This window comes from Acomys russatus, chromosome 16 (assembly GCF_903995435.1).
Source record: "Acomys russatus chromosome 16, mAcoRus1.1, whole genome shotgun sequence".
NCBI classification, from domain to species: domain Eukaryota; kingdom Metazoa; phylum Chordata; class Mammalia; order Rodentia; family Muridae; genus Acomys; species Acomys russatus.
In genome coordinates, this window is record NC_067152.1 from 10,037,639 (window position 1) to 10,050,442 (window position 12,804).

At 44.5% G+C, this 12,804-nt stretch overlaps 1 protein-coding gene across 1 annotated transcript; it reads right to left on the minus strand.

Annotated features, from left to right (window-relative positions):
* Slfn11 (schlafen family member 11) lies at window positions 1-12,149 on the minus strand. Its single transcript, XM_051158137.1, is given in 6 exon segments — window positions 1-376; window positions 378-846; window positions 1,011-1,734; window positions 4,603-4,755; window positions 7,354-8,420; window positions 12,045-12,149. Coding segments are annotated over 5 exon segments (2,763 nt in total). The 5' UTR covers window positions 8,414-8,420; window positions 12,045-12,149; the 3' UTR covers window positions 1-19.
* Between the last annotated feature and the right edge of the window lie 655 nt (window positions 12,150-12,804).

The window sequence follows — 12,804 nt, forward strand, 5'->3', positions numbered from 1 at the left end:
ATGTCTAAGCTTTAAAATATTAAAATGCATCCATGTCTTGCTCATAATGTGGTGGGATCGCGTACCTACGATCATCATTAAACAATATATACAGATGATTCCTTGCTCTGGAAGCCAGACAGAGCAGTAGGTTGTGGAAAATGGGCGGTTCAGCTGCACAGGGATCAATACCAAACACGATGCTTCTTTCCAGGCCTGAGAACCGACGGATGCTGTCAAACATGTCAGAAGTACAGACAAATGCATCATCCGTACGAGACTCTCTCTTCTTCCTTATTTCTCTCTGGAATATACTTTTATAGCCTTTCTTTTCCCTGTCTGTGCTAAAAAGCACTGCAATATCGTGGGGAGAATAGCCATTACTCAAGAAAAAAATCACACTTACTTGCTACATAGCTCACCATCTCTTTCAAACTCAAGTACCTAAGTTCACATCTGCCGGATACACCTGGAGACCAGTTAAATTCGTGGACCATCTCCAGGGACTCAGGGGGGATACTGTATGGAGGGTTATTTCTGATTTCTTGCATTATTTTCTGTAGGAACGCAGCTATTTTATCTGCATTTCGTACCACTTTTGTCAGCTCTTCCTTTGGATCTTGCCGTGAGAACTGTGGGAGGCCACTCTCTTGCAAGTGACTGGTCTGAAAATAGTCCAGAAAGATCCAGAGAATTCCAGGACAATCTCTCTGTCGCTGAGTGATTCTTTCTGCTTTCTCATACCAGTCTCCATCCTCGGTGCGGAAATTCTGGGCCTCATCAACAATGATGTGTTGGATCATCTCTGTCTTAAAGTGGTTTCTCATGAAGGTTGTTCGTGTCACCACCTGGCAGAGATTTTTTGCCCTGTAACAGTGAGAAGAACATTATCTTTTTTTCTAACTGTTTCACATGCTGTTGCATTGTGGTCATGGGTCATTTTACTGTCTAATTCTCAAGAAGCATGGTATCATAACAGACAAATTCAAATGCAGATTGGTAGCACACAGACGTACAATCCAAACACTTACCGGATGAAGTCCCTCAAATGCTGATTTTCACAGATGTAGAGAATTCTATTTGTTTCACAGTGGAATGTGTTTTTGATCTTTTCCATGATTTTTATGGCCATGATCGTCTTCCCTGAGCCCGGCAAGCCATGCACAAACAGTTTTCTGGTTTTGCGGAGACTTTTTGAGAGTATCTCATACTGTTGGGCTGTGAGAAGATTCAAAATTTCACATCCAAGCTGGTCACTCAAGAAAGACCTGAAGGTGAGCAAGACAATCACAAGAGCCTGCAGCAAGGCTTCCAGTGCCTGGGCGTTCACAAGCTTATAGGAACTTGGGTAATCAATAGGAGCGACTAACTCCCGATGGGTCTCAGCACTGTTCTCAGGACTCAGGCAGAGAACCTTGGTCAGGACACACAGCCTGCCAGTGTAGCCACCGGTGGTCACTAGCTTCTGCTTCAGGGTAAAGGCAATACAGGTGCAGTAGCCCTGTCCCCACTCTTCCTGCTTCTCAAGGATGGTGTAGAGGATGGGGGTGCTCTTCTCTGCAATCAGCAGAGCATCACAGATGACTCCCTGCTTCTCTTCCAAGTCCAGGTCCACAGCCCAGCTTCTCGAGATGATCAGCACCCCACAGGAGAAAGGGTGCACTTGCTGGCTTATTAAGTCCTCTAGTCTCTCGTGCTGTGAGCACAGCTCCGTCCACAGGGATTTAGGAGTATAGCGTAACCGTCCTGGTGACACTGGACAGGAAAAGAATAGATAAGATTTCAAATAAATGTTTGTATTCCTTTGAATGACTCACATATTCTGTTTAAATGGAGAATTAAGTAGACGGCCAATATACAGCAAATGCAATGGCATTTTTTTTGGAAGGTTTTTTTTTTTTTTTTTGTCTCATATGCTTTATCTGGAGACATATATATATATATATATACATATATTCTTACAGGTCATTTGCTTACTTATTATGGTTTCTGATTTTGTGTTCTTATGGGATCGATGTGTGTGTGTGTGTGCGTGCGCGCGTGCATGCATGCTCTGTATGTGTTTCTTGTTCTTTTTCTTTGGTTCTTTTTTTTTTTTTTTTTCCTGGTTTGTTTGTTTAGTTGCCTGTTTTCTAATGAGAGAAAGAGGATAAAAGGGTGTGGATTTGAGTGGGTAGGGAGGATCTGTGAGGAGTTGGGGAAACCATAATTAGAATATATTGTATGAAAAACTCTATTCTCTGTCTCTGTCTCTCTCTGTCTTTGTCTGTCTTTCTGTCTCTGTCTCTGTTTCTGTCTCTGTCTCCATCTCTGTCTCTTGACAGGCTTCTCTGTGTAGCTTTGGCTGTCCTGGAACTCGATTTGTAGACCAGGCTAGCCTTGAACTCACAGAGATCTGCCTGCCTCTGCCTCCTAAGTGCTGGGATTAAAAGTGTGTCACCACACCTGGCGAAAAAACTCTATTCTCAGTAAAAATTAAATTTATGAAACATTATACATTTATATAAAAATAAAAAGGAATGCTAAGCCCCTATGTATAACACAAGAGACATTTTAGAGAAAGTCCATCTGTATGCATCCACCTTGAGTCATATCCCACCAAGCTGATGGAATGATGTTGCTTTGCCATTATCTTACAGAGAGGTCTGGGCCAACCAAAATGGAATTTATTGCGCCTAAAGAATTGAAAAAAAAAAAAAAAAAAAGCCGGGCGTGGTGGCGCACACCTTTGATCCTAGCACTCAGGAGGCAGAGACAGGTGGATCGCTGTGAGTTCAAGGCCAGCCTTGTCTATAAAGGGAGTCCAGGACAGCCAAGGCTGCACAGAGAAACCCTGTCTCAAACAACAGCAAAAATAACAACAACAACAAAAAAAATAACCAAAAGAAAAAAGAAAAAAAGGGGAGGGCAGGGGGAATAAATCTATGCAGTCATTCTTGCATCAGATTCCTTTGTGGAAAGTTTAAAAACAATCTTAGTAAGCTAATAAGTAAAAATAGCTCAAAGTAAGTTAACTTTGAGAATGGACCTAACGCCATCCTGACACATTAATTACCAGGGTAATTAATACATGTTTATACCATGTACATGATGTCTCTGTATCAGATTTGATTAATAGATCTCATGTATGTTCAATGTGTGACATTAATGAAGCATTTCCTTCCTTCAGAAACCTGGATCTTTTCTAAGTAGGATTTTTTTTTTTAAGACAAAACATTCTACAATCTAACATTACCCATGGTGTGAAAGTATTATTTTGTACCAAGATTAGACCCTGGGGACTCTGCTTCACTACCTCCCTTCAAGACAAATTACAAATGGCTCCCCAGTGCCCCCCTATCTGTCATGTGAATGCTTATGTTCTTTCCTTCATCCTTAAAAGCTGACTAAAGGGGACAACTATGTCACCATGCTTCTGTGTTAAGGCCTCGGCGATGACTGCATTGGTGCAGTGAGTTCCAGGACCAGGACCAGAACTCCTTAAGAAGCTGCCCCAAGTGTACACGCTCCAGCCCCATCCCTGGGAACAATAAGCTTTAAATTGTCAGAGGGGACATTGGCCTCTGCATATTCAACTATCAGGTTTTGCTAGTCCTATGCTAGATGACTTCAAGGGTCCCTGGACCTCATCCCAAGAGGTTTGTAGCACGGTCCCTTCATAAGCTGGGTGTTGCAGAAGCCAATCTCATTGACTTCTTTTTTTTTTCAATTGATATTTAAAAATTTTTTTTACATATGCATTTATATTTTGGGTTTTTTTTTTTTTCGTTTTTTTTTGTATTTGTTTTTCAAGACAGGATTTCTCTGTGTAGCCTTGGCTGTCCTAAGCTCACTTTGTAAACCAGGCTGGCTGCAAACTCACAGCAATTCACCTGCCTCTGCCTCCTGAATGGTGGGATTAAAGGTGTGCGCCACCATGCCTGGCTTACATTTATTTATTTTTTATTTTTATTTTTTTTTAATTTAATTTTATTTTTTTTTCTGGCTTACATTTATATTATTATACTTATATAAGATAAATTACATAGAACAAGAAAAACTATGAAACAACCAGGAATTGTATTAGTGTTACATTCATTGTGTTTTGGCAACCTTGAAGAAAACATTTTCCTACCTTGGTGAGTCTAAAATTCTGAATGTAAATCAATATCTATCTTATCTCACCTCTATCAACTTAAAACATCTATCTATACCTAAAAACATCTTAACTTCTAAACAACTAAGCTTAATTGTGAAATTAAACTATTTGGTCTTCAACCCCATCAGAGACTTGAGGAGGAATAAAATTAACTACCTGAGTAAACAGGAAGTGCAGATTAGCAGCTTCCAAACTGGGAAAAAAAAAAAAAAAAAGACAGAGACAGTTTGTTGCCTGAAAAGTCACCCATAACTCTCTATAATGTTGGAGCATCATCTGTGGCCTTCTGGTCTGATATATCTGAAAGACATATTTGTGAGGCAGGAACTATTGAGGACATGCTTAGCCGGTCTTAGTAGAATTTGGCCATCGACTCTACTTGCATCCAAGCTTGCCTATTTTTAGGCAGGATTCTGTCAGTGGTCACTGACTTCTTTTTAACCAAAGGTATCATTTCTCTCAGTGGAAAAGCTAGCTGTTCATACCTGGAAATAAACGCTTTTGCAGATCGACTTTATGTTCCAGTCCTTTCTTAGAGTACACTGGTCTGCAGCGTGGAGGGCTGTTGGATAGACTCAGCTGACATTCAAAGTTTTGAGACAGGTCACTGAGGGAAGATTGCTGGTTGGGAGCTGCCTCTGTGTGACACAGTGAAGGAAAGGAGTCAGAGTGAGAAAGCATAGGTTCTATTCCAAAAGGGGAAAATTGGAAGGCCGTCAGGAGCCCCAAGATCCAGAAGATGATATGAGCAGCCCTGGTGAACAGACCGGAAGCCCTACCCACATGACAAAAGCACAGTCCTCAGAAACTTCCAATCCAATTGGAGGTTCTAGGCATCATGGGTAAGCAACGGAGAGGAGGTTCACTTTGTCAATTCACTGGGCGCCAACTTGATAGTGAACGCACTGGTCAGTACTGAGCTACCCTGGTGTCCTGATAGTAAGCAACATTGTCAAATCAGGGACCCTGGTGTCAGCCTGCCACAGTTCCAGGGTAGGAGACAGCTGTGAACCATAAGCATGGGCAAGAAAGGACAAGGCGCCGACATGCCAAGTAGTTTAGGCAGCAGGAGGCTGGACAGAAAGTGATGGTTGGGAATGGAGAGATGGCTCAGAGGTCAAGAGCACTGGCTGATCTTGTAGAGGTCCAGGGTTTGCTTCCCAGCACCACATGGCGGCTCACAACCGTTTATAACTGCAGTTCTGAGGATCCAATGCCCTCTTTTGGTCTCCTCAGACTCGGAAAGCACGTGGTGCAAATACATTCATGCCAGGAAACATTCGTACATTAAAAAATAAAATAAAATAAAATAAAGCAAGGGAAGGCATAATGAGCGGAAGCCTGCCCTGTGTAGTATAAAGCTGAGCCTACAATCTGAAGATAATTGAGGGTCTAGTAGCCATGACCTTGATATAAAGCGCTGGCCCAGCCAACAGTAAATAAATATATATGCACTGTATGTTAGTGCATTGGATTTCCTGAAACACTACCAGACACTAAGGGACAGATAGGTCAAGATACAATAATGGTGAGTGGCAATGTCCATCAACAGGTAAATAGATGTGATGACTGTCCCAGCCATCTACAGAATGTTCCACTTAACAGCTGCAGAATACATACTATTTCCAGAAGCCCATAGATCTTCCTCCAGTGTAGATCACATTGCAAGCCTCTAAGCAACTAATAGGACGGAGAGGTTAAAAACACTGCCTGCTCTCTCAGAGGACCCAGGTTCAATTCCCAGCACCTACATCATGGCTGATACTGTCCTGTAATTACAGTTCCTTGGCATCCATGGCCTATATATTAAAAAAAAAAAAAAAAATTAGACTTTATCACTGACGGATGGGTACCCTGCATATGTGCTTTAGCAGTTGCTAAGGCCCTCGTCTGTGAATCCAAAAACCTAACCTTTGGGTCTCCTCCCACAACCTGCCCCACCCCTTGATGTATAAAGGCTTACAAACTCTACCTCCCTCTCAGGTTCTCTCTCTAGGTGGCACCAGTAAGAGATGCCACACCTACTTTTGAATCAAGCTCACCCTTCAACATCTCAAATTTTCTTCCCTGACCAAACACAGACCACGCTCCATCTCATTCTTTCGTTGAATCCTTAGAAGAACTACTGTCCTGTCTCTCGGACCTATGGTGGGCACATTGCCTTGGGCTACTTACTTATACCCAGTGCATAGAAGACAGTTCCTTTTTATACAAGGGGCTCTGAAAAGCGGGCTATGCCCTAGTGTCGGATCCCTTACTCTGTCATCTCCACTCCCTCTTAAGGAACTTTACTGACCACCACCTATCCTGGCCATACGCCAACTCCTGTCTGTCCAAATTCCACATTGAGGATCTGGTCCTTTCCTCCCCCTCTGGACCAATGACCCTCACCCTGTCTTCCTAAACTGAAGGACCCTTTTAAGGTAATTCTTGTAACCTCTACAGCCACTAAGCTCGAGGGTCTCTCTTGTTGGATTCACCTAACCCACTTGAAGCCCTTTCACTCATACTCTTCCACCTTAAGACAACAGCACAGGGCTCTGCTTCCTTAAGTCTCAGAGGATGCTGAGATCCACCACCTTGTTCCCAGTTCCAGAAGAATGAGGTTGGAGAGATAGCTCAGTGGTTAAGAGCACTGTCCGCTCTTCCAAAGGACCTGAGTTCAATTCCCAGCACCCACATGGCAGCTCACAACTATCTGTAACTCCAGTTCCAAGGCATCTGACACCTACATACCAATGCACATAAAATAAAACTTAAAAAAAAAAAAAAAAAAAAGAATGGCCAGACAGATCTCAAGACTGTGTTGTTACCTGTGTATCCTTGCTGAGTCCCTCCCCTACCACGAAATAGGATCCTTCACCTCTAAATCAGGGACTCCTGGGATCCCAGGTGGGAAATGGCTTCTACCTTTCAGTAGCAGGATACAAAGCAAACAAACAAAAAAACCAATATATGCCATTGGTGATGGCCCGTGCCTTTAATCCCAGCCCTCGGCAGGCAGAGGCAGGCAGATCCCTGTGAGTTCGAGGCCAGCCTGGTCTATGGAACAAGTTCTAGGGATAGCTATGGTTACACAGAGAAACCCTGTCTCAAAGCAAGAGCAACAAGCACAAGGGTTCAGAGAAAGCCAGCCTCAGGAGGTGTAATGAACTCAGATTTTTCAGAGTGTGAAGGATTCAGAGGAACTCAAAAGAGGCAGAAAGGACGGAGAAGGAAGGACTCTTGCCTCTTACCTGGGCCAACGTCCATCAGCATGCCTACCCATTCCTCGGTGCTCAGGCTGTACACACCTTTCACCTTGTCTACCATGAATGAAACAGGAGCTCCAGAGAACACTGCACAGCAGAACGGCTCTACTTTGATCACACAAAGATAACCATACAAATGTCCCTCTCGAAACACGTCGATGACTCTGGTCTCGTAAGACACCTTTCCTTTACATGAAGAAAAATGGAAAACTGGCAACTTGGATATTGCTTCATTTGCCACTGTTTTCAAAGAGTCGCGGTCCACATGGTCTTTTGGGCATCCCAGGACTCTTTTACTCTTATCGTCCACTCCAATGAAAAGATAGCCTCCGTGTGTGTTTGCAAATGCGGAGATGTACTCTGGTGTCACACTTTTTATATACTCTTGGGCATGTTTTGTAGAGAACTGTTTAAACTCTATGGATGTAGTTTCAGGAAAAAGCAAGCTTTGACCATATTCAAGTTTCTCACTTTGGAAAATTTCAAAAGCAGGATTTGATTCAGGGCTGCTCCCAGACATAACCCTGGGAATTTTAGCATGTGGCGCTCCGTCATCAGTCGGATTACACTTGGTGTTCCTCTTCTTGTCTTCCAGAAATTCAAATGCAGCTCTTGAATCCATGAGAAGTTTAGACGTTAAGCCTCTACTGTACAATGAAGAGCTGAGGCTGCAAATTCGAGGCTTGGTAAAACCTTCTTCAGGGCCGCAGCTCCAAGATTTAACAAAAATGTAAAACCGGTTGCCTCGTTGCTTGGTCTCTAAGAAAGCATGCAGATTAGAAGATGGACCAAGCTCCCTCAAAGACTGTTCCAAGTCCAGGCCCATCTCCACAGGATGCTCACTCTTGTCAGCTTTCTGCATCTCAATAACTCCTCCTCCAGAGTTTAACAGAGCACAAGCAGCCTGGATAATTCTTTCTTTCTCCTCTGTTTTCTTCCTTTTGTCCATTTTCTTTCGATTTTCTTCTCCGAGAGTCACTTCTCCTACATAGATGACCAAGTCTGGGTGAGATGGGATCACCTCCAAGGAAGGATTCATCTCCATGCTGATCCTACAGGCAAACAATCCAAACACTTGTGTCACTTTTACTAAAACTCTTAATTTCCCCATAGCACACAATTTATTCATCTACTTATTAAAAGTATTTCATATAAGCCAAATGTATCCTGTCGAAGTAACAAAATATCGAGTAAGATAAAGATAGTTCTTTTCTCTTTAGAAACTGTTTTGAGGGGATAGTAGAGAATTTACCATCACATGGATATGGGCTATAGCAGGAGAACCACACTGAAACAGTGTCTGAACTAATTTGGCTATTAAACCGTATTGATAATGCTCTCAGGAGGAGATGATGTCATCTATTCACCAGGATTGTCAGGGTGAAGCCATCAGCATTGAGGTATAAGAGCAGGGGGGAATCAAGTAACGCAAACATGTACAATAGCACAGCTTGGAACATATTTCTTTTTCTTTTTAATTTTAGTAATGTATTTTATTTGAATGCATAGCTCATCAATCTTTTTAAGTTTAAAAAAATTTTTTAAAATAACTTATTCAGATTACATCCCGATTGTTCTCCCCTCACTTGTATCTTCCTGTTCCCCGCTCCCTCCTTCTTTCACCCTATTCCCCTCCCCTAGGCCTGTGACAGGAGGGGACTCCCTCCTCCACCATAGGGTCACAGGTCTCATCCGATAGCCTGCTTCCCCTTCCTCTGAGTGTTACCAGGCCTCCCTGCCAAGGGGAAATGGTCAAATAGGAGGCACCAGAGTTCATGTCAGAGGCAGTCCCTACCGTCCACACAATTGTGGAGAATGCACTGTCCATTGGCTAGATCTGAATAGGGGGTCTAGGTTTACTGCATGCATTGTCCTTGGTTGGTACAGCAATCTGTGCAGGGCCCCCTGGGTCCAGATCTGCCAGCCTTGATGGTCTTCTTGCAGGGTTCCCGGACCCTCTGTGTCCTTCTATCTCCCCATTCTCCCATGCCACTCTCACCTGGAGTCCCAATAGCAAGTTGGAACATATTTCTAACGAGTTAGGAGCTAAATAAAGAACATACTGTAAGGAGGGGTCAAAAAGGACATGAAAAACCAGAGGTAGGAGAAAAAAACGAAAGGAATATGGTATGGGGCATGGAACACAAGGCCACTTGCTGAGTTTTTTCAGCTACGTGAGCTGCTGACAGGTACTGCAAGGTGAGATTAGAAAGTTTTATTATATGATAATAGTAAAATGTCAGGCAGCGGTGGTACAACCTTCAATCCCCAACACTGGGGAGGCAGAAGCAGGAGAGTCTCCGAGTTCCAGGCCAGTCTGGCCTGCAAAGTGAGTCCAGGATAGCCAAGGCTCCACAGAGAAACCCTATTTTGGAAAAAAAAAAAAAAAAAAGTGGGGGTGGAGTGTTTCGTGAAATGACCTAACTGGTGACTTTGAAAAGACCCCAGATGCTTTGGCCAATAGATGTCCAGTAAGCAAAGCTATATTAATTTCCACAGTGGGTTGAAGAATGAATAAATACCAGGTACAAAAAAAGTCACTAGATAAACTTACAGAACAACAAAACAAAAATAGGTAATGAAATATACATAAAGGAAGAAAAGTTGACAGTTCTCTTTTTTTCTTTTTTAAGATGAGAAAGTTAACAATATTTACCGTGGATGAGAGAGAGCCAACAAGGAAGTGAGAGCTTAAAGACAGAGCAGGAGGCTCAGTGACTAAAACAGTAGACACCTGAGAGTCAAGGTTTGGAGAAGACTGTGGTCCGGAATCTGGAAGAAGATGGAGAAGAGGAGAAAAGCAAACCGCTGGCCTGAGTGAGGTTAGGTTATAGCTGTGGGGAGGAGGGCTGGCGAGTCTTCTAATGCATTCCCCCTTCTAACGCAGAGCCACACTCTGGAGAAATGTAGTGAAATAGAGCAAGGGACATCTGGAGAAATCTCACAGCAGTGTGGGGGGGAAGGACGTGCTCATGATAAAAAAACGAGTGAACCGCGTGTCTTAGCTACCTTTCAGCTGCTGTGGTAAGATACCCTGACAAGAGCAATTTAGGATTGCTTGTTATGACTCCACATGAGAAGTACAGATTACAACCCCCACTCCCGACTCCCCTTGTCTCCCCCCTCTCCCACCCCTCTAATACTCACCCTCCCACCCCAGGCCCCTACCTTCCCCCCTCACCCCCAACCCCTCAGTCAGGAAGTCAAAGCAGCTGGAGTTTACACAGCTGGGTCACGATGTAATCAGGCAGGAAGATACCTGAGCTGCGCTAGCTTGCTCCTGTTTAGTCAGTCTAAGAACCACTCCCTGGAAATGGTGCCACCCTCCTTTAGGATGGCTCTTCTCACCTCAGTTAACTTAACCCACATAATCACTCACAGACATGCCTGCAGATTAAACAATCCCTCAAGTGTGTGTGTGTGTGCGTGCGTGCGTGCGTGTGTGCGTGCGTGTGTGCGTGTGTGTGCGCGCGCGCGCGCGCGCGCACGCGCATGCGCCTTGAGACCTTTCTCCATCAAGATGACATGCCGTCATGCATCCAACACACATACATTTATAAAACATTATAATGACTGGAAAGAGGAATTTTGTAGCTAGGCATGTACATTATGATAGTATTTGCATAAAAAGCTTAAAGGCTTGGGGAGATGGCTCAGTGGCATATGAATGTTTTGCATGTAAGTATGCCTGTGGAGGTCAGGAAAGGGCATCAGATCCCCTGGGACCAAAGTTATGATGGTTGCTCACTGCCATGTGGGTGTTGGGAATTGAACCTGGGTCTTTTGCAGGAACAAGACATGTTCTTCAGTGCTGAGCCATCTCTCCTGCTCCAGATAGTTGAATTTTTAGGAAGTAAAAAAAAAAAAAAAATCTTAAAAATGTCATATGACACAGACTAAAACTGTAGTAGAGTTTGTTAGGCAAAATGCCTCCCAACAGTAAGTGAGAGGGGCATGACACGGAGGGGCTTGTGGGACAACTGGTCTATAATAAATGGCATCCCTCCACAAGAGCTGAAGAAAAGCAGTCATTGTCTCCTTTACACAACCAAACAGGCCTCTGACCGACGACGTGTGTCCAAAGTAAGAGTGAGGACACACACACAACTCTAGCTGGGCTGGAGCAGTACACTGGACAAAACAAACCGGGACTGGCTATCTTAGGACAGAACCGGAACAGAAAGGAAATGGGCTGTAAAGCAAGCGACATTTGGGAAACTGAAATCATAGGGTCCTTGGCTCTTTTCCAATAGCTCCAAGGTGATAAACTCCGGGTTAGATAGTAACTATTCCCTTTCTGCCTCTTCGCTCCTCAGTTAAGGATTAAGAGGGGTTGCTCGGTTGCATCTGCCAACTCTCCAAAAACATTTCTATTTTAAAAACTGCATCTTGGGGCCTGAGGCTTGCACTTTTTGAATCTAATTTGCACCTGCTGCTGAGCGCCACCTGTGCATGCGTGCGTGCAAGCGAGCGATACCGCCCCCCCCCCCATCCTGTCCCTCACTCCTCTGCCCATCCCCCACCCCGTGCTTCCCCTATGCTGGCCTGATCAGGCTCCCACCCACCCGGATCATTCCTCATGCCCATCGAGTCCTCAGCACCCACTTTAAAAGGAACTAGCTGCTGAGTCTGATAAACTATCTGACCCTCAGGCAGGAGAGACACACAGATGTCACCTCGGGCTTCTGGGCTGCGCTGGCCACCAAGTCCGGATCTGGAGGGGGTAGAACTCGGTGGGGGTGAAAGGGGAGCTGAGGGTCTCTAAGCAACCCGCGAAGAATCGGAGCTCGGCAGGCCTGTGCGCTCCGGGTCCCAGCACCTAGGCGGTATTGAGATCCCGCCTTTTCCTTTCCAATGGTCGGCTCCTCCCCCAGCCTCCTCCCCTCCACCCCGCCAAAGCCACCGAAAGAGATCAGTAGGAAGCTTACTAAATACGGGGAAACTTGAAACTCAGAATGTGTTTAATAAGTTAAAATTTTAATAATTCCAAATTTTGGATATATTGGAAACTCCAATATATCTGATTGTTTCGGGTTGTTCCTGCTGTTTTTAGTTTCCCTGTTGGTCTCCGCCTTCTCCCCACTTTCATTCCTCCTTCAAGGACCCATCTACTTATCAACCAATCAACCAATTCTATCCACACGCCTATATGAATTGCACAAGACAAGATAAAACGCACTCAAAAGGAGAAAAGCTCGTCCCCAGACCCTCTTACAACCACCAACCATCCACCCCTGGTCCCCTCAAAAGTCGCACCGGCTCCCACCGTTTCCAATCCGCGGGAAAAGACTCTTGAGAAGCTCTGTCTCCTTCCCCTGGCCGCCTTGGAAACAGAACTCAGCTTCCCGCCCAAATGCTGCAGAGCTGTGGTCGGGTGGTGGTCCACTTGTGGATTGGTCACTCGCCTGTGAGGCTCAGGAGAGCAGCCCGGATTCC